This window comes from Salvia splendens, chromosome 12 (assembly GCF_004379255.2).
Source record: "Salvia splendens isolate huo1 chromosome 12, SspV2, whole genome shotgun sequence".
Classification (NCBI taxonomy): Eukaryota; Viridiplantae; Streptophyta; class Magnoliopsida; order Lamiales; family Lamiaceae; genus Salvia; species Salvia splendens.
The window spans coordinates 32974546-32997962 of NC_056043.1; the positions used below are offsets into that span (position 1 = coordinate 32974546).

General features: G+C 38.3%; 2 protein-coding genes across 2 annotated transcripts; both read left to right on the forward strand.

Annotated features, from left to right (window-relative positions):
• The first annotated feature begins 10222 nt into the window (after positions 1-10222).
• LOC121758847 (polyadenylation and cleavage factor homolog 4-like) lies at positions 10223-16867 on the forward strand. The gene is made up of 8 exons (XM_042154256.1): positions 10223-10440; positions 10557-10932; positions 11954-12055; positions 12151-12414; positions 13409-14059; positions 14455-15390; positions 15483-16031; positions 16174-16867. Exons 2-8 carry the CDS (start codon positions 10597-10599, stop codon positions 16216-16218), a joined length of 2883 nt encoding a protein of 960 aa, XP_042010190.1. The 5' UTR covers positions 10223-10440; positions 10557-10596; the 3' UTR covers positions 16219-16867.
• Positions 16868-17347: 480 nt separating this feature from the next.
• LOC121757388 (WD repeat-containing protein ATCSA-1-like) lies at positions 17348-22371 on the forward strand. The gene is made up of 9 exons (XM_042152940.1): positions 17348-17763; positions 18300-18560; positions 18645-18804; positions 19847-20019; positions 20363-20591; positions 21232-21386; positions 21460-21549; positions 21822-21893; positions 21982-22371. The coding sequence occupies exons 1-9, from the start codon at positions 17614-17616 to the stop codon at positions 22036-22038; spliced, it is 1347 nt and encodes a 448-aa protein (XP_042008874.1). The 5' UTR covers positions 17348-17613; the 3' UTR covers positions 22039-22371.
• The last annotated feature ends 1046 nt before the right edge of the window (positions 22372-23417 follow it).

The window sequence follows — 23417 nt, forward strand, 5'->3', positions numbered from 1 at the left end:
ATATTGTACTATTTTATCTCCTTCTTGACCCTTATGGTGCTAGTAGCACTTTTAATGTTACAAGTTTTCAAATATCTTATCTATTGAAATTTATGAAATAATTTAGTGATGAATATATTGATGAGACTAAATTATTATATCTTATCTACTTGCATATGATATCAAATTTGTTTGTAAAGTTTGAAAAGAATTTCAAACTACTTGTGTCTTGTGCCTTTTTTTATGAATGCAAAAAAGTTAAAGTGGCGATCAAAGTCCACTTAGAACTACGACAATCCAAACAGAAAAAAGCCCAAAAACAACATTAAAGGCACACCAAAAGAAAAACACACACAGTGATCTCTCGCACTCCTGGCCTATTGGTTAACTAAGAAGTATATTACCAACTGAGTTGCGCTTCATCAGCTCAGCCACACCTATCTCTTTAAGCATACGAGCATATGTATTGATTCAACAACACACAAGTATATTTCCAAAGGATAACCTAAACAATAGATTTCCAAAGCCGGTGTACAATGATCTTTAAAAACTTTATCCAAAACTATTGTCTTGACATTCATTAATTAGTCTTTGTACACTAAAGATTTTACTTCAATTGTGAAAACGTTTATTGTGCACAATCCAAGCTTCATGGTTTGAATTCGTCCTCTCACATGAGTGACTCTTTAAACAAAAATAGTAATTTGTTTGTTTTACCTTTTTGTTGTTATTTGGATAATTTAATTTAGATGTTTGGGAATTTTTATTAAAGAATTGGGAAATGTCAAAAATTCACGTGGACCAGCATTGAGTTTTTAGGGAAAAGGTTTAGTCAAGTACCACACGTGTGTTGTTCCACCCCATGTGCTTCAAATTTCTGTCTCCTAGCTTCCTTTTATTTTTATATTTTCAAAATTTTAATTTAGAAAGTTTTGAATTAACTCCGGATATATATATATATATATAGAGGGTTGTATTATATACCAAACTAGTTTAAAACACTAAACGCCAAATACATCATTATATAATAACGCGAAGTTCATTACAACTTTATTTGTAGTTCATTATAGGAATTCTGAGATTTAAAAACAATGACATCATCATGTATAGTTTAGAAATCTGAAGTTCATTATAAGTTTGTTATTAGTTCATTATAATGAACTACATGTTATCATATAATGATGTTGTTCGGCGTTTAAGGTTTAAGAGTGGCTTGGTATTGATCACAGTCCTATATATATATATATATGGATGTATTCATTTCCTTTTCCTATATTTCCTCCTTTTTCCTTCTTAATATTAGCCATTAGATTAGAGAAATGGACGGTCAAGATCAACATTGGGTAATTAATACCGTGTTGCATTATTTGTCCTATTTTGTGCATTATGAGGGTACAATAGTAATCTAATAATGGCTAGAAACCGCTACGAATAATGCACCACATGGTCACGAGTAATGCATATAATTGCCTATATAATGCACAATATGTGAACTGCAATGCATACGAACAAGATGTGCTGTGTTATGATGTTTGACACACGTTTCTTGTTTCCCATAAGGGTTTAATAAGCTTAGGGGCTAGGGTATAGTACGTAGACACGTATGTAATCTTCACATGGTAACGAGTAATGGATATAATTGACTATATAATGCACAATTTGTGAACTGCAATGCATACGAACAAGATGTGCTGTGTTATGATGTTTGACACACGTTTCTTGTTTCCCCTAAGGGTTTAATAAGCTTAGGGGCTAGGGTATAGTACGTACGCATTAATAACAAATTATAAAACGATACGAATAATTCACCAAATTGTCACGAGTAATGGGTGTTATTAACTATATAATGCACAATATGTGAACTGCAATGCATACGAATAAGATGTACCATGTTATGATGTTTGACACACGTTTCTTGTTTCCCCTAAGGGTTTAATAAGCTTAGGGGCTAGGGTATAGTACGTAGACATTACTAAATGCACGTATGTAATCTTCAATCTGTTGATTAACCCATATACACAATACCTCTAATAATGCATAATATACTGAGATAATGACAATTAACAGCTACATAATGCACTACCTAAACCAAATAATGCACATACGTATATTCCAATAACAACAATTTGTTAGTAATGTCTACGTACTATACCCTAGCCCCTAAGCTTATTAAACCCTTAGGGGAAACAAGAAACGTGTGTCAAACATCATAACATGATACATCTTATTCGTATGCATTGCAGTTCACATATTGTGCATTATATAGTTAATAACATCCATTACTCGTGACAATTTGGTGAATTATTCGTATCGTTATATAATTTGTTATTAATGCGTACGTACTATACCCTAGCCCCTAAGCTTATTAAACCCTTAGGGGAAACAAGAAACGTGTGTCAAACATCATAACATAGCACATCTTGTTCGTATGCATTGCAGTTCACAAATTGTGCATTATATAGTCAATTATATCCATTACTCGTTACCATGTGAAGATTACATACGTGTCTACGTACTATACCCTAGCCCCTAAGCTTATTAAACCCTTAGGGGAAACAAGAAACGTGTGTCCAAACATCATAACATGGTACATCTTATTCGTATGCATTGCAGTTCACATATTGTGCATTATATAGTCAATTATATGCATTACTCGTGACCATGTGGTGCATTATTCGCAGATACCAAAATGTGGCAGTTACTTTTCCGTCAAATGTCAATAATAACCCTGTAATGCATACAACCACCTTCTATAATGCAACACGGAACCAGTTTTATAGAATCAATCTGATCCGTTGATGCCTTAGATCTAACGCGTAATATTAAGAAGGAAAAATGATCTAAGATGTGAAAAGGGGAATAACGCACCCCTATATATATATGGTGATAGCAGTCTTGTTTTGCGTGTAGCGTGTCTAATAGTGTTTTCACCACTGTTGTTGCAGCTCATGTTGAGAAAGGAAAAGTTGACATTGGGAGAATATTCCAAACAATAAGGAAAAATATTCCAATCAATTATACTCCAAGAATAGAATAGGGAAATTGATCTTTGATTGATACTTTACCATAGTTACAAATGTATCAACCCTATATAATGGGGTATTCTATACTGTAATAATCATCAATCACAAAGTCTCAATTACCGATCTTATACTTCCTTTTCATCCTCTTTTATGCTTTCTCTATTCCCAAACTATGCCTGATACACCATTCAAGATGGTATCAGAGCGGGGATGAGACTCAGAATAGTTTCATCACTGTCTCGGACCAATCTCAAACCTTTTAGCTAAAACCCGGCAGATCCTGCAAAGACAAAACATGTCAGATAACGACGAACCACCAAAACCAACGGAAACAGAGCAATTCGCTCGAATGTTTGCCGAATTTATGCGTGCAAGTATCGCACAAAGTCAGAACCAAATAATACCCACCAAACCTCCAGAATCAACACCAGAAATCTACAGAATCGATTCCTCACCACTGGTCATTGCAGAGATACTAAATGGGGATAATTACCCCCAATGGTCTATCCTCATGAAAGCAGCGATTGGCGGAAGGGGGATGATGTCTCACATCACCGGAGTCCCACCCCCCCCGGCCAAAACCGACCAAGCATTCGAGAAATGGCAACAAGCCGACCACTGTGTGTTCACATGGTTAACCCAGAACGTTGAACCAAGATTGGTGAGTCGATTGACTCAATACCCGACGGCCAGAGATATATGGGTAAGCATCGAAGTCACCTACGCCAGCGGGAGCGACAAAATCCAAGTATATGACCTGTATGCAAAGGCAATCACGTTAAAGCAGAGGGAGGAATCACTGGAGGAGATCTGGACCAGACTAAACGACATATGGATCTCCATAGATCGGCGACATCCAAATCCAATGAAATATGCAGAGGACATTGACATATACAACACAGAAAAACAAGAACAGAGGCTGTTTCAATTATTAGTATCCTTAAACAGCAAATACGAGAACACCAAGAAGGAGATTCTCAGGACAGAGCCACTTCCCTCAGCCGAGGCGGCCTACGCCATCCTCCGACGAGAAGACGTCCGGTCGAGCATTCTCCAGACAGAGGACTCCAGCACGCAAGGGGTCGGGGCTGGCCTGGCCGTGACCCATCAATGGCAGCATCGAAGCCATCCTCAACGGAGCGGCGGCGGTAGTGGTGGTGGGTGGAACAAACGGCCTGAAGAAGACAAATCGAGGCTCGTATGTTCACACTGCGGGAAGAAGAAGCACAGCCGGGAAACATGCTTTGAAATTCACGGCTACCCAGAATGGTGGCAAGAAAAGAAGACCAAACCACCGCCACCAGCCCCATTCAAGGGAGCTGGCCGAGCAGCGACGGCGATAGGCAAAACTGAACCAGGCGTCACCATCGGGAGCAACTCAGGAGCCGCTTACAACCGAGGCGACAACCCGGAAACAGAGGAGATGACGACCGGAGTAGCAACCGTCGCCAGAGGAGGCGGTGCAAAATCGGGAATGGCCGAGAAAGAGGCGGACTCTCAATTAGATGGTAAATTAGGGTTTGAGAATTTATTCTCAAACCCTTACCCTTTCCTTAATTCTTATCCTGACCCCCCAGGTCCAGGAATATTGCAGATTAGACCCCGAAATTTGCAAGGAAACCCCAAAGATCCCAGAAATTGCAATATAGCCACCCTACTTCAGAAATCCTCAAATAAAACCCCCAAAATTGCTGAAAATTCCAAAACAGTCCCTATACTTTGTAAAAATCAGTTCCAAATACTTGACAATTTACCCGAATCTTATGCCTTAAACGTCTCCTCGGAAAAGAAAAATGATAAGTGGATTTTTGACTGCGGAGCCACTGATACTATTACTTATGACATATCTGATATATCTAATATGCATAGGGCACCAAAGAGTCATATCCAAACAGCTAGTGGCGAGTTTACACCTGTTGAAGGAGCAGGAACAGTCACTGTTTCATCCACTCTGACGTTATCTAATTGCTTATATGTTCCGTCCATGTCACATAAACTGTTGTCAATCAGTCATGTAACAAAAGAATTAAATTGTACGTTACTGATGCAACCGACCTTCTGTCTGTTACAGGATATCAGGACAGGGGAAATTATTGGACGTGGCACTGAACGGGACGGGCTGTATTACGTGGACGAGATCACACAACGAGGAACTGCTCTACTAAACCTCGGGACTACTGATAGAGAGGCTTGGCTTTGGCATCGACGCTTGGGACATCCTTCTACGGGTTATCTAAAAATCCTCTTTCCTAAATTTAGTCAAGATATGTATTGTGAAACCTGTGCATTGGCCAAGAGCCATAGACATTCATATAAATCAAACAATACCCGGGTTGATTCCCTTTTTTCACTAGTTCATTCTGATGTGTGGGGTCCCTCTCCAACTGTGGGGGGACAAGGATTCAAATATTTTCTCCTCTTTATAGATGATTGCACTCGTATGACCTGGGTCTACTTTATGAAACAAAAGAATGAGGTTTTTGAACATTTTAGACACTTTCATGCACTAGTTCAAACCCAATTCCAGAAAAACATAAAAGTCCTTCGTTCCGACAATGGGGGAGAATTTGTCAATTCGAATATGAAAACCTTTTGTCACAAAAATGGTCTTGTCCACCAAACCACATGCCCATACACTCCAGAACAAAACGGCGTATCAGAAAGAAAGAACCGTACCCTCTTAGAAATGGCTCGCGCCATGCTCATTGAGTCTAAAACCCCCAGACACTTCTGGCCCGAAGCTATAGCCGCATCTGTCTATCTAACAAATCGCCTACCCTCCAGGACTCTTGACCTCCAAACCCCACTGGAAGTCCTCTCGACCCTAGCCCACATACCATTACCTTTAACCTTAAAGCCTCGAGTATTCGGATGCTCAGTTTTTGTGCACATCCCCAAACATGAGCGAAATAAACTCTCTCCATGTGCTATCAAATGCGTCTTCGTGGGATATGGGAGCTCACAAAAGGGATATAGGTGCTTCGACCCTAAAACTAATCGCTTATTCACTACCATGAATTGCGATTTCCTTGAAACCGACTATTTCTTTGGCCAGTTTAGTGGTCAGGGGGAGAGCCATAGTGATCCACTAAGCCAGCCACCAACTTCTGACATCCCAACAGGCCGTCTCAAACAAAGCCCAGCAGAAGATGAAGAAGAAATACAGCCCGCACCGATCAGTGACACTATCCAAGACGATCCCCTACTGGTATCTCCTGTAAGTGTCTCTGAAACTCCTCCTAGTATTGATGATTTGACTACACTTGGTGAAAATGACCCAGAGACAAATAATGGGCCCGAAACAGATTCGCAAGATGATCCAGAAATTTGTGATTTGTTGGAAGAACAGATTAGCGAAGAACTTGGGGGATACAAACTTCCACCAAGAGCCAATAGAGGAATCCCGCCAAAACGTTATAGCCCTGAATTCATCGGCAAGAAAACCAAATACTCCGTTGTAAACCTGGTGAAGGGACACCTCTCAGAGATGGCACACGCATTCGAGGCCGCCCTATATGAGGAAGAGGAAATCCCGTGTACGGTGGAAGAGGCTTGGAGACACAAACACTGGCGAGAGGCAATGATGAAAGAGATGGGAGCCTTGGAAAGAAACGGTACATGGGAGAAATGCAAAATCCCAGACGGAAAAAAGGCAGTTGGATGCAAGTGGGTGTTCACTATCAAACGAAGGCCAGATGGTTCTATAGAGAGATACAAAGCGCGATTAGTCGCCAAAGGCTACACGCAGACTTACGGAGTTGACTACGATGAGACTTTCTCACCTGTAGCAAAAATGAATACCATTCGAGTACTACTCTCAGTTGCTGCCAACAGGAACTGGCCACTTCACCAATTTGATGTAACAAACGCATTTCTACATGGGGAGCTGAAAAGAGAAGTGTACATGGAAGCACCCCCGGGGTTCTCGGAAGGATTTGCAAAAGGGGAAGGATGCCGCCTAAAGAAAACACTCTATGGGCTCAAACAATCTCCGAGGGTTTGGTTTGGAAGATTCAAAGAAGCAATGACTAAGTACGGATTTCGGCAGAGCAACTCCGATCATACTTTGTTCTTGAAGAGGCGAGATGACAAGATCACATGCCTGATTATCTATGTAGATGATATGATTATCACGGGAGATGATACAGAAGAGATAGAGAGGCTAAAGGGAAGCTTATTCCAAGAATTCGAAATGAAGACTTGGGAAACCTTAAATACTTCTTGGGAATAGAAGTACTGCGGTCTGAAGGAGGAATCTTCCTGCGACAGAAGAAATACATCTTGGACATTCTAGCGGAGACAGGCTTGATTGATTGCAAACCAGCCGATACACCAATCGTAGTGAACCACGGGCTGCAGATCTCTGATAAAGCGGAATTAGCAGACCAAGGAAAGTACCAGCGTCTGGTTGGGAAACTCATTTATCTCTCTCACACTAGACCAGACATTGCCTATGCAGTAGGAGTGATAAGCCAATTCATGCACCAACCACAAAAAGACCACTATGAAGCTGCATTGAGGATCGTGAGGTACCTCAAAGGAACAGTTGGACATGGAATAATGTTCAGAAAGAATGAACACCGAGGAATTTATGGGTTTACTGATGCTGATTGGGCCAGTAATCCAATCGATCGGAAGTCAACCGCAGGATACTTCACGTTTGTAGAAGGAAATCTGGTAACATGGAGGAGCAAGAAACAGAAAGTAGTGGCATTATCGAGCGCGGAAGCTGAGTTCCGAGGAATAAGAAGTGGGTTGATAGAGATCTTATGGCTTAGGAGGTTGATGGATGAGATTGGGCTCACACAAGACAAAAGTCAACTATACTGCGACAACAAGGCAGCAATCTGCATATCCGAGAATCCAGTACAGCATGATCGAACAAAGCACGTTGAAGTCGACAGACACTTCATCAAAGAAAAACTGGAAAGTGGAGCTGTAGAACTACCATTTGTCCGGTCCGAAGAACAGTTGGCTGATATCCTCACCAAAGCTGTCAATTCAAGAAGCCTCATGAACGTACTTGGCAAGTTGAGCTTTGGGGATCCCACCGCTCAACTTGAGGGGGAGTGTTGAGAAAGGAAAAGTTGACATTGGGAGAATATTCCAAACAATAAGGAAAAATATTCCAATCAATTATACTCCAAGAATAGAATAGGGAAATTGATCTTTGATTGATACTTTACCATAGTTACAAATGTATCAACCCTATATAATGGGGTATTCTATACTGTAATAATCATCAATCACAAAGTCTCAATTACCGATCTTATACTCCCTTTTCATCCTCTTTTATGCTTTCTCTATTCCCAAACTATGCCTGATACACCATTCAAGAGCTCAAACCAAATCGGATGTTTACCCATAGATGTCCAGTCAAGTGCTACGCTTTAAAGGAGAATCGATTGTCTCTTGGTTCGAGTGGCATTTCACCCCTAACCACAACTCATTCATTGAATTTTCAACCACAGTTGATCTTACGTCCACATAGTTTCATCAAAGCTTCATCATAATTATGAGTAGATCATCCAGATTTGGGTACAATGGCAGTTGCATAATAAGAAATTAATGATTTTAGAGAAATATAATATCTCTTGTTTCTACTCTTTTTAGGTAAAAAAATGTCACCAATTTATCTTTAATCCAAAGTATTATGTTTTGGTTATTCATTACAATGAAAAGAAAGGAATAATTGCTTTGTCCAAGATAAAATTTATTTTACTAATAAAAAGTAAATATAAATAAATAAAATAATATTAATGTCCAAGAAATGATTCCAAATATGCATGAATCCTTTATAATATAAAATAGCGGCTACACCATAATAGCTTTCATAGTTCAGTTGGTTAGAGCACCCGTTTAGTAAGCGGGAGGTCTTGAGTTTAACTCTCAACGAAAGTAAAAAAAAATACTACTCCACCCGTTCCAGAAAGATTATCCCAGTTCATTTTTTGCATTTATTTTGGCGATATCTCTTTTAAATGAAATTAAATTTACTTCGAATCAGTTTGCTCGAGAAATCATCCAATTACTTGATGATTTTGCATTATTATTAGTTACTTTTTGTTACTATATGTGGAGAAATACTATATACATGTGGGCTGTGCAGGATAAATCATGGAGTAGTAGTATATTGTAGCTTAGTCAATATTCATTTTTAATCCTTTTCCTTTTTTCTGAGATAACTATTTAAATTGACTATTTAAATTAGGTAAATACATCATTCCCAGGGTTGAAATTAAGGATGCCTAATTTTTACACTTTGAATATCTGCCAAATTTCAATGTCTTAATGTGAGGCAAGAATGTGCAGATCAATGTGTTTTCAAAATCAACTTTTTCATCAATAAAGAGCTAAGACCAATTCTATTTTAAACAAGCCTTCCCTGTAAATCTATCAAATTGTCAAGAATTGGGCATTTGGTGCAGTGGCATGGTTTTTCGCTTTGGGTGCGAGAGGTCCCGAGTTTGATTCTTTTTTTTCTGCGCTAGTGTCTTTTTTTTTTTATCTATTTAGTTTGATTCTAATACCCATTATCTTTTATGTCATCGTTGACACTAATTTTTTATTGTGTGGTAGGTAAATTAGAGAGATGGCAATCACTTGATCTCATTGATTATCTCTTAATCATTTGAATGTGCATATTTTCTTATTCTCAACTAGTTTTCTAACGGGCTGGGCTAACTGGGCCTTAGCCCACTCCATTAAATTAGAGAGTGTTTTTCAATAAGGGCTTCCATGGGCCAAGAGAATGTTTATGTCTGATTGAATCTATTTGTGTAGTTGATTTTGATTTGTATGATTATAGTGCTTTTTTTTAAAAAAATAAAATATAAAAAACGTATTAGTAGTTTCATAGCATTTTGATGAAAATCTTTTCACTTCTACTTCTTACTAATTATCATAAAAATAAATAAACATTTCCACTTCCCTAATTTTATTAAAAAATTGAAATTTTTGTTATCTTCTAAAACTTTTATTTTATATAGATATAGATATAGATATAGAGATAGTCATAATAACATAGTATTTGTTATTTTCTCCAAAATTTTCCTTTTATAGATATAGAGATACATATATGTAAAGATTTCGTTGTAATGATATTCTTTAATTTACATATTCAAATCAAAATCAAAACTATGTCGAAGAGGGAAATCAATAACAATTTATAAATACAAAAATAATAAATCTAGCAATAATAAGAGAGAAAAAAGATCGTGCTCAAAAAAACAAAAAAAAAGAGGAGAGAAAAACTGAAAACAAAAGGGAAAAGGGAAAAAAAGAAACAGAGCATCATCGTTTCTCTACCCTTCCAAACCCCCCCCCTGTTTCATAGGTGGTTCGCCGCAGATCTCGATCCTCATCCTCCGCCGTCGCCGCCTTCAATTAAAACTCCGGCCGTCACTCTATCCATCACCCATCGTCAATTGCCTATCCTGTAAGCCTCATGTCGTTTTCTTTTCATCCCCAACACCACCAATGCTCTCCATAGGCGAAGGCATCCAATAATCCATTCGATTAACCGCTTGATTCTGAATTACGCCTTTGTTGTAGCTTGTATCCTCTCGGTGTTTCAAAGCCCTAATTCAATTCGATGGACCGGAGTTCGAGATTCCAGAACCCCGTGCCTCTGAGCAGCGGGGGTTTCAGCAAGCCTCCGCCAATCCAGAACGACGGCGCAGGGATGAAGCCGCTGCTTCTCGATAGATTTAGGGCCATGGTGAAGGAGCGGGAGGATGAACTTAGGGTTTTTGGTGGTGCTGCTGGTTTGGCGTTGGGAACTGACGAAATTGTCCGGATTTATGAGATTGTTTTGTCGGAGCTCACTATCAATTCGAAGCCTATCATCACTGATCTCACTATAATTGCTGGAGAGCAGCGGGTGCACGGCGAGGGCATTGCTGGTGCCATTTGTTCCCGGATTATTGAGGTATAGCACTTAGGGTTCGGCAGCTATGGTAGTTCTTGTAATCTGAGTTGCAATTTCCGATTCTCCCCAGTGTATTGTAGTCGTTGCAAATGCAATTGTAGTGCTGGAAGGTTGATTGACTTGGATGAGTCTTCTTCTTTTACTTCTTCTCCTTTTTAATTATCTTTTCCCCTTTCTTCTGTTGGAAGTGTTCAATTTCTATTTTTTTCTCCTCGATCTGGGTGTTTAAACAAACTAAGAGAGTGGTGATAACACAGATTGAATTGAAGTTTCTGGTTAAATTGATCAATAATATGGAATGGTGATGTGTCTCAGTTAATGTGAAGTGCACTTCCAAAGACAACACTAATCAAGGTTCAAAATTGAATTAAGTAACTTCCTCACAACACAATTATGCAAACTTGAGATGAATCCACTCTTGTGCACTTAAATTTTGTAAGTTGGAAAGTCATGTCTGATATTCTCAATGACCGAACATTGTTGAAGTGCAAATAAATCAAAGCAAGGCCTATTTGCTTTTGTCAAATTTGTTGCAAAGCAAGCTTGTTGTCTTTTTAATTTTTCCTTCTAATCAGATATTGAAATTGTTGTTTTTTGTTCTTTGTTGAAGAACTTTTATGTATGTGGTCCTGTATTTTCTCATCTAACTAGAGATTGTTGGACTCTTCTTTTTATGTTATGCACTTTGTGTTATCTTGCTATTGTATCCTCTTGGAGTTCCTTGCCTTGTGATGAAATATTGTTGGTAGGCTCTAATTTTAGATTTCTGCTCAAGATGGCATCGTATTATCTAATGTCACTTAATGACGTTTGTCCTAGGCCAGATCTTGTAAATTTAATGTTTGTTCGTAGAGGTGTTACATTTCTAAACTTATATCTCATAGCTTAAAATCTGAGTGTCTTCTCCTATCGCTGAAGAGAGGAGTAGCAAATTTGAGTAATATAACCATACATTTTGGTGCAGGGCATGTGATGGTTGATTTTCTTTGATTACATTATCTGATAGTTGATTTTTTTTCAGGCTTCTGTTGAACATAAACTGCCTTCTTTGTACCTTTTGGATAGCATTGTGAAGAACATAGGCAAGGAATACATTAGATTCTTTTCTGCTCGCTTGCCTGAGGTCAGACCAGTTTGAGTGCATGTCAATTGAAGTCTTGCTTATCATTCTCGCCCTTTTTTTCACATGCCTGCTATTCTTATTTTTTCATTTCATAGGTTTTCTGTGAGGCTTACACACAAGTCCACCCCAATATGCACCAAGCAATGCGCCATCTTTTTGGTACATGGTCAACAGTATTCCCACTGTCAGTGCTTCAAAAGATTGAGACACATTTGCAGTTTTCTCCTCCTGTGAATGGCCAGTCTTCTGGATTAAGCTCTTCAAGAGCTTCTGAATCTCCTCGACCTACACATGGGATACACATAAACCCAAAGTATTTGGAAGCACAACGTCAGTTTGGACAATCATCAGTAGATCATGTAAGCTTCAGAATGATCTTGGTTCTTTGTATTTCAACTCCTATATTGCCTCCCTTCCTTTTCTGCTCCTATAAATGTCTGAGAGCGTGTCTGTTTGGTTTCTTTGGTATCAATTGTATTGATACCCTACTCTTATCATAATTTGGATATCAATGCCCGATCATTGTAAATCTCTTAGTGTTTTAGTGGTTTGAAGATAGGCGGATGTTCAATTTTTTAAGATGGTGCTATTAAGGATGCTGAAAACTCTTGAATTTTGAAAGGTTATAAAAGGAACAGGCGAAGATAAGGACCATCATGCTTTCCTTATTGAAACTCTTGTTGTGTCCTTTCTATGTGTGAAAGTGGCACATTCATCTCCAGATACCTAACCTTCCCCCTATATTGGAATATCTTGTTTTAGACTGATATTTGAAAATGGTGTGATTAAGATTAGTGCCTTAGAAATGTTTCTTACATTTTTGGCTTGTATGATAAAATTTTATGCCTATCAAATATTTTTCGAAATTGGAGGAAATTGACAAAATAGTTTCTGACTTTCTGTTCAAATTTACATCCATAAATATATATGAATGGTGGCTGCATACTGGCTGCAGAAGTTATAATTTCTCACAATTCAGCTTAACTGCTGAATTATGTTGATAATGGTTTTACTTTACTTTTCTTTGTTTGTTTGTCTCGTTTGTTTGTTCTTTTTTTTGTTTTGCATTTTGTCATGACATCTCTTGTGCTAATTTCTTATGGAAGTCATTCTGCTCTGAATTCATTTCATTGACATTTGGGTATAGTTTGTGATAGCATCTTCGTTTGCAAGAGAATGATCTTATGTATCTAGCGTTGCCTGATTTGATGGTATAGTTATATTCTGTAGATCATTTGTCAATATTTGTACGAGTCAGACTATGAAACTGATGTTTGATGGAACTTTAACTGAACAAATCCTATCAGGGGCACAGTTAGTGATACTCATAATTCAAAGTCATTTACTTTGCAGTTTGCAACTGAAGGAGTGAGCTCAACTAGTCGTGCAGGCCTTACAACTTCTGGTTTAGATGCTGTGAAAAAGTCTATTCCATCAGCTTCTAGGATAACAAGGTCCTCCCCTCCTTATGGACTTGGGCCTGGGGGATCATTGTCACCTGCTGGTCCTTCACTTGAGGAGTTTGGTATGGATAGTTCCACAAAGAGACTCGCCGTTAGGCAGTCACCATCTCGTCCTGGAACTGATTATGGGCCAAGCAAAGTGATGAACAGAGAGGAGGAGCCGAGTGAGTGGCGGAAAAGAACTTTGCAGGGAAATCTCAAACCACAGCATAAAGCAGCAGCAGCAACAGCAGCTTCAGTGTACAAATATGGTGGTGGTATTGATCTTAGAGGACCGAGAGCATTGATTAGTGCCTATGGGATGGATGAACGTGAAAAAAACAATAAACATCATAAAGCAGATGAGTTGGATTCAAATGGTGCTGAGCAAAAGATAGGTATCAGGACATGGCAAAACACTGAAGAGGAGGAATTTGATTGGGAAGGCATGACCCCATCTTTAGCAGATCGGAAGCACTCTAGTGATACTTATTCATCTCTTCCACCTCTATGTAACTTGACTGGAAGACAGAGCATTGTTGCAAACCATGCTTCACGTTTGGTGAGTAATTATGAGGCAACTTATCTGAGGCTTACTCTTCTTATATTATACTCCTTTATTTTGAGAATGTTTCTCGTATAAATGTGGTGTTAACATCCAATTGTGTAGCCTTATTTAATTTTTCATCACTTATATGATAAAGTATTTAAGTTCATCAGTAATGGAGCATATACATATAGTAATGATATCATTTGTATGACTAAGCATCTGTATTGGCACATTATTTTAATTGGTGGATCTATGTGACCAGTAAAAGATCTGAATGGAGGTTGCAACTATGTCTTTTCTAATCTTTAGAAAGAATAGTCAGACCCCACACTTGAATATATTTGAAGTACTACTTGGATGTTTCTTCTAGACTCAAACCATGACCTTTTGCATGTTTTTTCTGACAGTCTACTCGTGGATCTGTAAACAATGTTGCTGGAGTTCTTCCAAATGTTGCTGGCGCCAGTGATTTGACAAGCCATATTCCTCCTAATTTTGGCCGAGAATCTCTGATTTTGCCGCCACAGCAGTCTCAGAACCAATTTAATGCCAAAGGAGGCGGTTCTCTAGCTGAAAGTAGAGGCTTTTTAACTGGTGGTGAGCAAAGGAGCCAAGTTGGAAATTTCTCAAATATTGATTGGAAGTGTGGTGGGCCTGCTGGTGTTGTTTCCACATTTAGTTCCACCTACGACTCACTAGCTCCTGAAATTCAATCAGGTGATGTTGCTGTAAGAAAAACATGGAATCCTGCAAATTTTCAAAACTCACAGGTTTTGCCATCACACTCGAGTCTTCCTCAGCAAATGCAGTTTAGAGGCCAATTTGGTATGAAGAATGGTTCCAGTATTACCGACCAAGTTCATTCTGAGCCTGGTAGCAGTAGAAGCATGCCACAGTTGAACTTGTCCCAAATTTCTAGTATTCGTCCAGGAATGGTTCCTATGAATTTGCATGGTGCAGCACCGCCAAACTTTTCAATGGTTCGAGAGTCCCGGCAAAATATACACTTGCCTTATTCAGTGCCCAGTTCATCAAATACAATGGCACCACCTTTAAACTATGGATACTTAGCTCATGGGCAGGGTCCTGCTGCCACTACTCCACATAATTTAGTTCCGGGCATGCAATCCTCCTTGCCAATCCTAAATGGCCCAAATATGTCATTTCAAGTACCCATGGCAACTTTACAGCCTCCACCGAGGGGTCCTCATCCAGGAACAACCCAGGCATATCCTATTGGTCAAAATAATGGGCAAGTTGCTCCTAATGCCTCTGCAGGGAATGGACTTTCAGGGTTAATTTCTTCTTTAATGGTCCAAGGTTTAATATCTTTACCAAAGCAGGTATATGTCTGTTCACTTGTTGTATCCTCTTTGTTCATCATTACCTATATGATGTGCACCTATCTTCATTTTCAATGTAAACACAATGCCAGGATTCTGTCGGAGTGGAGTTCGATCAAGACAGTCTTAAGGTTCGTCATGAAAGTGCAATTACGGCTTTATATGCTGATCTTCCAAGGCAATGCAGAACATGTGGCCATCGATTTAAAGACCAAGAAGAGCACAGCAAGCATATGGATTGGCATGTAAACAAGAACCGAACTCTAAAAAACCGCAAGACAAAACCTTCTCCAAAGTGGTTTGTGAGTGTTAACATGTGGCTCAGTGGCACAGAAGCCTTGGGAACCGAATCAGCTCCAGGTTTCTTGCCCGTTGAGAATACTGTGGAAACGGAGGAGGATGAAGAAATGTCTGTTCCTGCTGATGATAGCCAGAAGGCTTGCGCGTTATGTGGGGAGCCCTTTGACGATTACTATAGTGATGAGATGGAAGAATGGATGTATAGAGGAGCCGTATACATGCATGCACCAGGTGGATTAACAGTTGGAATGGACACAACGCAGTTAGGTCCTATAGTGCATGCTAAATGTAGGTCCGACTCACATGGGGTTTCATCGGAAGACTATAAGAAGGATGAAATGGTATGCCTTTTTTCTGCTTCCCTTTCTTGAACCTTACATTTACTGCCTTGTTTAATAGGTGTCTTAAATTGCATTTTTATTTTGCGGTTTCTTTTTATACTCAGAACAAAAGGTCAACCCTCTCGTTGCTCTCCGTGTGCAGGAATCAACCGAAGAAGGCAGTAAAAGGAAAAAACCACGGTGTTAGCATTCCTGAGACTGGCTTGCAGGTCACATGTAACCCGCTTGTTTAATTTATTTTATTTTTCTATAGCATCTTGTAGCCTACCAGAAAATGTGTACATGAGTAGTGGACCTGTTTTATCGGTCTTGTGGAAAAGAAAAAGAATTGAGCAGATTCACACCGCGTCCTATTCTTCCCTCTCTTTTTTAGCATTCTTTACTAGCTTTTTCCATGAAGAGTTGGTACTTCAGTTTGTGTTGAAGCCCTTGTTTAAAAATAATGTTATGGTAGGGCGAGGCGGGTGGTTTGTTCGATGTTTGAGTGCAGGACAGTAGGGGTAGGCATGGGGTGTATACTTGCTCTTATTTTGCAGGAGGTTCGCCTGTACGAGGAAGCTTGTATCGTTGTATTCTGAAGGAACACTGATAGGGTTGAAGAAAAGAGCAGTTTCTGCTGCATCTGTATGAGTTGTGGTTTTTTGTTAACATTTACAAGTATTGCTAAATTTGGATGTAATTTGTAGTTAGCTACAGCAATGCTTTCTTCTTCTCTTTACTCCAGTCTCCTTTGTGGGAATTTTTCATTTTAAGTGAGACATGTTTTATTCTGTAATGGCAAAAATGTGAATTGCTGATTATAGCTTATATGATTGGGAATGGCTTTTAAGTTTTAATGTGATTTTCATTGCTTTTTTCTTTCTTTCTTGAGATTGGATCCATTATTAAGGATAGGTTCAGATATTGTACATGACATAATTTTTTAATCTTAGTAATTTGTCATTAGTTACATCATTATGTTCTTTTAGAAAACATAACATTAAAATTTTCTCATGGTTGAAAGTGACTCATCGTTATTACAATGTTATCATATCATGTTGGTTGGGCATAGTTAACAAGTTTCATAAAAAATGAACTGTAGAAAAGTAGAGATAAAAAAAGGAAATATATAAAAAAAATCAGGAAATTTGCAAGTGGTTTGATTTTAATGAGATCTTGTCTGGAGTGACAATCGAAATTAACTTCATAGTCAGTGTGAGATTTGCATGCGATTATATCAACAATAAATAATCAAAGTATGATTTTTCTGAACATTTTTCTCCAAAGAAAATAAAGAGAGATTTGATTGAATGGCATCTTTGCAAGCCGGCCCGAAAATAGAACTTGTTCGGCCCGATCCGACACGTGGGATCCTCACGCACTAAAAAATAAAATAAATTTGGATTTTATCTGAAGATAGAGAGATCAGAGAAGAACCAAAGTAATCAAATAAGTTTGCAAGAGAGTAATTATAACCAAAAAAAATTGGGGGAAAAATCCGAAACTAGTCGTTATTGAGTTGTGTTGAGCAATTGAGCTGAGAATCGGAGGCGGAGTGATCGGAGTGGGTTGCGGGAGGAGAAAGATCAAAGATGCGAGGACGATGTGGAAGGAGACTAGAGAGAGAGAGTTCGGGAACCTTCGCCCTAATTTGTTCAGCAGTCGCATTTTCAAATCTAGGATTTCGTCCATTCAGCTCTCCAATTCCAAGGAAATCGTCTCCTCTCATCGCGGCTCAGTCAACTCACTTCAGGTCCTCTTCCCTTCCCTTCCCTTCCCTTCCCTTCCTTATATATTAATTGGAGTATTTTTCATGCTGTTGATATTCAGCTTTCGTCGATTCTGCTGCATATGTGTTGGCGGATTTGATTTCCTTTTCCTGTTATAGAGAGGACGTTTTTTTACCTGATATAGTATGTATGTATATGTGTCAGTCAGTCAGTGTGTGTGTGGGGTAGGTAGCTGGATGTTGGATTTTGTGCTTCTGTGTGTTTCCAGTAATGGAAATTGTGTCGTGTTTAGGATCGACAGTAATGATGACTGGTTCCTTTAATTGACGAATCACAGTCCTATTTGGAAATGAATTTTGTCCCAAGTTGGTATGCGCTTTGACAGCAGAGGACTTGGGTCAGAGTTCATATTGAGCTCTCTCTTGTTATATAGCTAGAGCTTCCTGTTTCAGTGCCTATAATGCATTGTCTTTGTTGTGAATTAAGTCAAACACATGTTTACTCAATGCAATATATGTTAAAAAGAGGTTTTCTGGGATCGTTATGATCTCAAGATCAGGTTGATTTGACAGAGGGTCGATATCTACTGGCTGGTGCGTCGGATGCAACTGTTGCAGTTTATGATGTTCAGCGAGCAACAGATCATGATGGCCGTGGCCGAATTTCAAAGCATAAGTCGTTGTTTCTCATCAACAAGCAGCATGAGCATGGGCATAAATATGCGATATCATCTGCCATCTGGTATCCGATCGACACGGGGTTGTTTGTTACTGGTTCTTATGACCATCATATCAATGTTTGGGATACGAATACTGCACAAGTGAGATATTTTACCGCCTTTTGCCCCAGTTTCTTCTATTTTCGTTTTTCTACAAGTTTACATTTGTAAAATTATCCTTTGCAGGTCGTAATGAATTTCAAAATGCCTGGAAAGGTTTATAGAAATGCTATGTCGTCAATAGCAAGATCACACATGTTAATTGCTGCTGGAACTGAAGATGTCCAAGTTCGATTGTGTGACATTGCTTCTGGTGCTTTTGCTCACACTTTGTCTGGTCATCGCGGTATGGAGATACTGATGGACTATCTTGCATTGCATGAAGTTAAATCATTGCCTGTTTGTGGTCTAGTCTTCAATATTCAACTTTGGTACATCTAACAAAACAAGTAGTAATTCTTAAATGTAACTTGGAAATACTTAAAACGGATTATATGATGTCTCTGCCCCTCAAATTCTACATCTAAAATTCTTATTCACACTGGAACTTTGAAATTGGCAGTTGCATCATACATATTTGCAATGTGCAAGTAGAGTATGCATTTTTGCTCTAGTTTACAATCCCTACTGATCAAAACTTGAAATTTCTTTTATTTCAGTTGTTAAATGATCAGGCTATTTTACAATGCTTATTGAGGCACTTGGAAGCAGATATATAATGTCAGCAACATATACCATTCATAGTCGAAAAAGTTTAAAATTTACGAACTCATGTGTTTTGACAAAGTTGCACGATATTTGAAAGATTTTTCTTTATGGTAGTTGGTTTAAATGAGAACCATGCCTTAATGCACAAGTTAGCAACATTTCAACGTTACATGCTTCAAATGGTATTATCCATTTAGTGTTGCTAATTGTGTTTTCTGAGTTTATGGAAGGTGTAAAGTGGACAAGTATCGATAAGGATAATTTGCTGTTAATAATCTGAACTAACACGTTTTACATATAATCTCTCATTCTCTCTCTTTTTGTTTTGTCATATATTTCCTTGTCCTAATATATAGCTTAATAATCCTAGTATGGCCAATTACTAGACTTCATCTAGCCTTTTCTTTACTCTAATAGGGGCTAGACTCTCTTCCTTTGAGTACTGGAGTATTTTTTATTTGTTCTGTTTACTTGGCATAAGACTAATACCTCTCTTGTTGTCTGCCTTAGCTCCATTCGTAACACAAAATATTAATATTGATAGAACTACCTCCAAATGGAATATAGGAAAGTCATTTTATTTCTTTTGTCACTCTTAATATTTCAAATACATGTTTGTAGATAATGTTTGTACTACAATGTACTAAATCTTTGTTAATATCTCCTGATTCTTTTGACAGATGGAGTAATGTCGTTGGAGTGGTCCACTTCTAGCGAGTGGGTATTGGTCACCGGAGGATGTGACGGTGCAATACGCTTCTGGGACATCAGACGGGCTGGATGTTTTCGTGTTTTGGATCAATCCCATTCCCAGTTGGGAAGACGTCCGCCTCTCCTTGCAGCTACAAATAAGGTACCAGTTTCCTGCAATTTCTTTTTTAATTGATTTCTAAGTTAATACTCTGTGTATTGCCTCCTTAAAATATTAGCTTGCTAACATAGTAACATGTTCATCTCATGATTTATTTTATTACTGTGATTCCGAAGAATTAAAAGTTGTTTATTCAAAACTGCAATGACCTGTGGCCATATTTTGTCATTTAAATAAGACAATCATTCAGTAGAAATTTTATCATGATATACAGGAAATGCTGCACATATAGACTACTACGAAGCACGTTTAGGAAACGGGCTCTTGGTATCACATGCTTGTATGAAGTATTGATGTTAGTATAATCTTATGGACTCTTCTGCAGAAATCATCATCACATCAAAGTTCTGCAAGAGCCCGACCACCTCAAAGAAAATCTACTAATGGTAACACTGTAAAGTCCCATGGTGTCACTAAGGTTCCTAGTCAAATGAAAGGTGCAAAACAGAGATCACATCCTGGAATGATTTCGAGCCATGATCGTGCCACTGCCCATTATGGTGTAGTAACTGGATTAAAGGTGACTGAAGATGGCATGTATCTTCTAAGCGCAGGTTGAATTCACTACTATTACAGAAACATTTATATCTTATTGTCCTTACCAGCTTTATGGTTTCTCTTTGTTCTGAAATATTATGTGAACTCAGTTTGGATAACTACTTTCTTCTTTTAGAACACTTGAGATAAGAAGTATATGCAGATTTTTATTTGTCTGGATAATCATATTCCTTTTCCCTTCTTTTCTTTCAAATGACTTTAAACATGAGAAAGTATTGCATTGCTTGTTATGTGATGGTTATGAATCTTATGATCATCTGTTATCTTTCATTTGATTTGACTCTCAACTGGTCTATACCATATATGGCGCTTGGACCATTTCTTACATGTCTTTTAAGTTAAACCAATTTCTACATGGAATAACAAGGAAAGTATTGCTATTGGTTCTCTTCCAACCCTGTTGTATATTAATGCTGTTACAGGAAGTTAGATTTATAAGAATTCCTTTACAGTAGTTTCCACAGTTATATGCTTTGAGTATTCCTTCTTTCAGTGGTTCTAGAATCTAGAATTGAGAGTATTTTCTCTTCAGAATGTCTGCGTGCTTTTGCTCTGGTCACAAGTGATTCTGACTACGACATCGTTTTATGATTGTTCATTTGAAAATATTGAATCAGTTATGATCTTTTGACTCAGGTTCTGATTCAAGGTTGAGATTGTGGGATATAGAGTCTGGGTGCAATACACTAGTCAACTTTGAAACTGCACGCCTGCAAAGTAGCAAGGCCATACAGATGGCTGTATCCCAAGACTCAGCTCTTTCTTTTGTTCCTTGCATGACCACTGTAAAAGTATACACTTACTCTACTAACTTTAGTACTATATCATAATCCTCGTTTCAAATATATTCTCTCAATCTATCAGGTCTTTGATATTTGGTCTGGCCAAACAAAGTATGCATTTCGTGGCCACTATGAAAATGTGAACTGCTGTTGGTATAATGCACAAGATCAGGTCTGCCTCTCTCTCCTATATTGTACTCATGCTGCATGCCCCATAGAATATATGCCATTAGATCTATGTTCCATTCATAAAGATTTATGAACTTGCCATTTCTTTAGGTTGTTAATGGGCTATAATATGATTTCCCATATCCCACTGTGACCATTTTTTACAAGTACAATTAAATTAGCGGGGAGAGGGATCTTTTCGATTGGCAATTGCTTAGGAAATTTCATCGGAGTTTTATTTTTCAGATGACTAATCAATTGGCCTATTTCATATAGGAGTTGTATACTGGTGGCAATGATAGGCAAATCCTTGTCTGGTCTCCACCCAAGTCCATTTCCACTGAAGATGTAAGCGTTTGAAACTCGTGTCTACACAATGGTAGTAGAGTATATGCTAAGACTGCGACTTGAACCATCCTTTTATGTCAAAATGCAGGAAGAATCGAAGAACGGGGAGGCTGCCACCAGTGACCAGGATAACTGGAGTGATTGAGGCATTCATATGCCTTGTTCGATCCCGTTCTGCAACATACATCGTCTAGTACAAATTACTAACAATGCACAATTAGTGGGTTTCAAGTTCAAAGGATTCTAAATGCTTTCCATATTGTGCATCAATTTTCATAATATCAAGTATTTTCAGCGTTGTATTGCAATTTGTTATGTAACAATTTGTTGTGCCCTAAAAGGACTCCATTCTCCCTTTTTGGTTCTTGTATTTGCATGTACCAGTGTAAAATACTCTCTCAAGTGGGGTCCCATTTTATGAGTCTCATTTGAGTTCGACACGAGTTTTAAGAAATGAAAAATAAAAGTTGGTGAAAAATGATAGTGGATTGTTAGTCCTACTATTTATTACCCACTCCGTCTCACAATAAGAGTCACATCTCACTGTTTTAATTTATTATTCCCTCCGTCTGCCATTAGAAGTCTCATTTCTTAGCGGCACGAATTTTAAGAAATGTTAAGAAAAGTGGGTGAAAAAAAGTTAGCGGAGTATGAATCCCACTTGTATATATTAGCTTTAAATGAAATGTGAGTGGAATGAGTGAGTAGAATGTGAGATCCTATTATCATTTATGGTAAAAGTGAACCGAAACTTCTATTCGTAGATGAACTAAAATAGAAAATTGGAACTCCTATTTGCGGACAGAGGGAGTATCAATTTACAATTGTTACGTATGAATATGATTGATTGTAATACTCCAATAATTTGTTCTCTCAATTGTTTTATATGTTATGATTGGTATACTGAAAAACATATTTCGAGCATGTTGCACGGATATTAATTGCATGTATACAATAAATTCTACAATCCACTCAACCAAAGGTGAGAAGAAGTAATTTAATCGCATTGGTGTTTGCTTATGTATTTATAAGATGTTTCTCAAACATTTAAATGTATAAGAAGCAAACAAGTCTAATTCTTCTGCATATTAGACCGGTCGTGAACGGCGCTCACAGAAGGTGACACAGTCGGTCATTTGTAGAAGAGAAATAGAATTCACAATCTAGATAGACTTTGGCTACCTATCGTGAAAGGTTATAGTGTCAATCCGCATGTTTCCTTACCTTAGGAAATAAACGATACTGGTGTGGTATAGCCATGAAGGATCTAACAATTGAGATAAGTCTTTCTTGCTATTTACTGAAAGACGAGGACTCGGTGATTGTTATTTCTTAATCATTGTTGATATAACATTGAGCATACAATATTGATTATGCATTACTTTGATTTATCAAATGGTGTGGATTTTTCGCAATCCAAGAATCCTGATATCTTGGGTAGTGGTGATCAATGTCTAGAGGTTCTAGCATTGTTATTGCAATGAATCGTGTGCAGGGTGAGTCCAGTTTGATAATATCATCGGG

Excerpts from the sequence above, each read along its gene's own strand:
- LOC121758847 (XM_042154256.1), top strand. The coding sequence starts at position 10,597 with ATGGACCGGAGTTCGAGATTCCAGAACCCCGTGCCTCTGAGCAGCGGG. Across the intron at positions 12,056-12,150 it reads TTTCTGCTCGCTTGCCTGAG|GTTTTCTGTGAGGCTTACAC; the intron begins GTCAGACCAGTT and ends TTCATTTCATAG. Across the intron at positions 14,060-14,454 it reads CAAACCATGCTTCACGTTTG|TCTACTCGTGGATCTGTAAA; the intron begins GTGAGTAATTAT and ends TTTTTCTGACAG.
- LOC121757388 (XM_042152940.1), top strand. The coding sequence starts at position 17,614 with ATGTGGAAGGAGACTAGAGAGAGAGAGTTCGGGAACCTTCGCCCTAAT. Across the intron at positions 20,020-20,362 it reads TCCTTGCAGCTACAAATAAG|AAATCATCATCACATCAAAG; the intron begins GTACCAGTTTCC and ends ACTCTTCTGCAG. Across the intron at positions 21,387-21,459 it reads CTTGCATGACCACTGTAAAA|GTCTTTGATATTTGGTCTGG; the intron begins GTATACACTTAC and ends TCAATCTATCAG.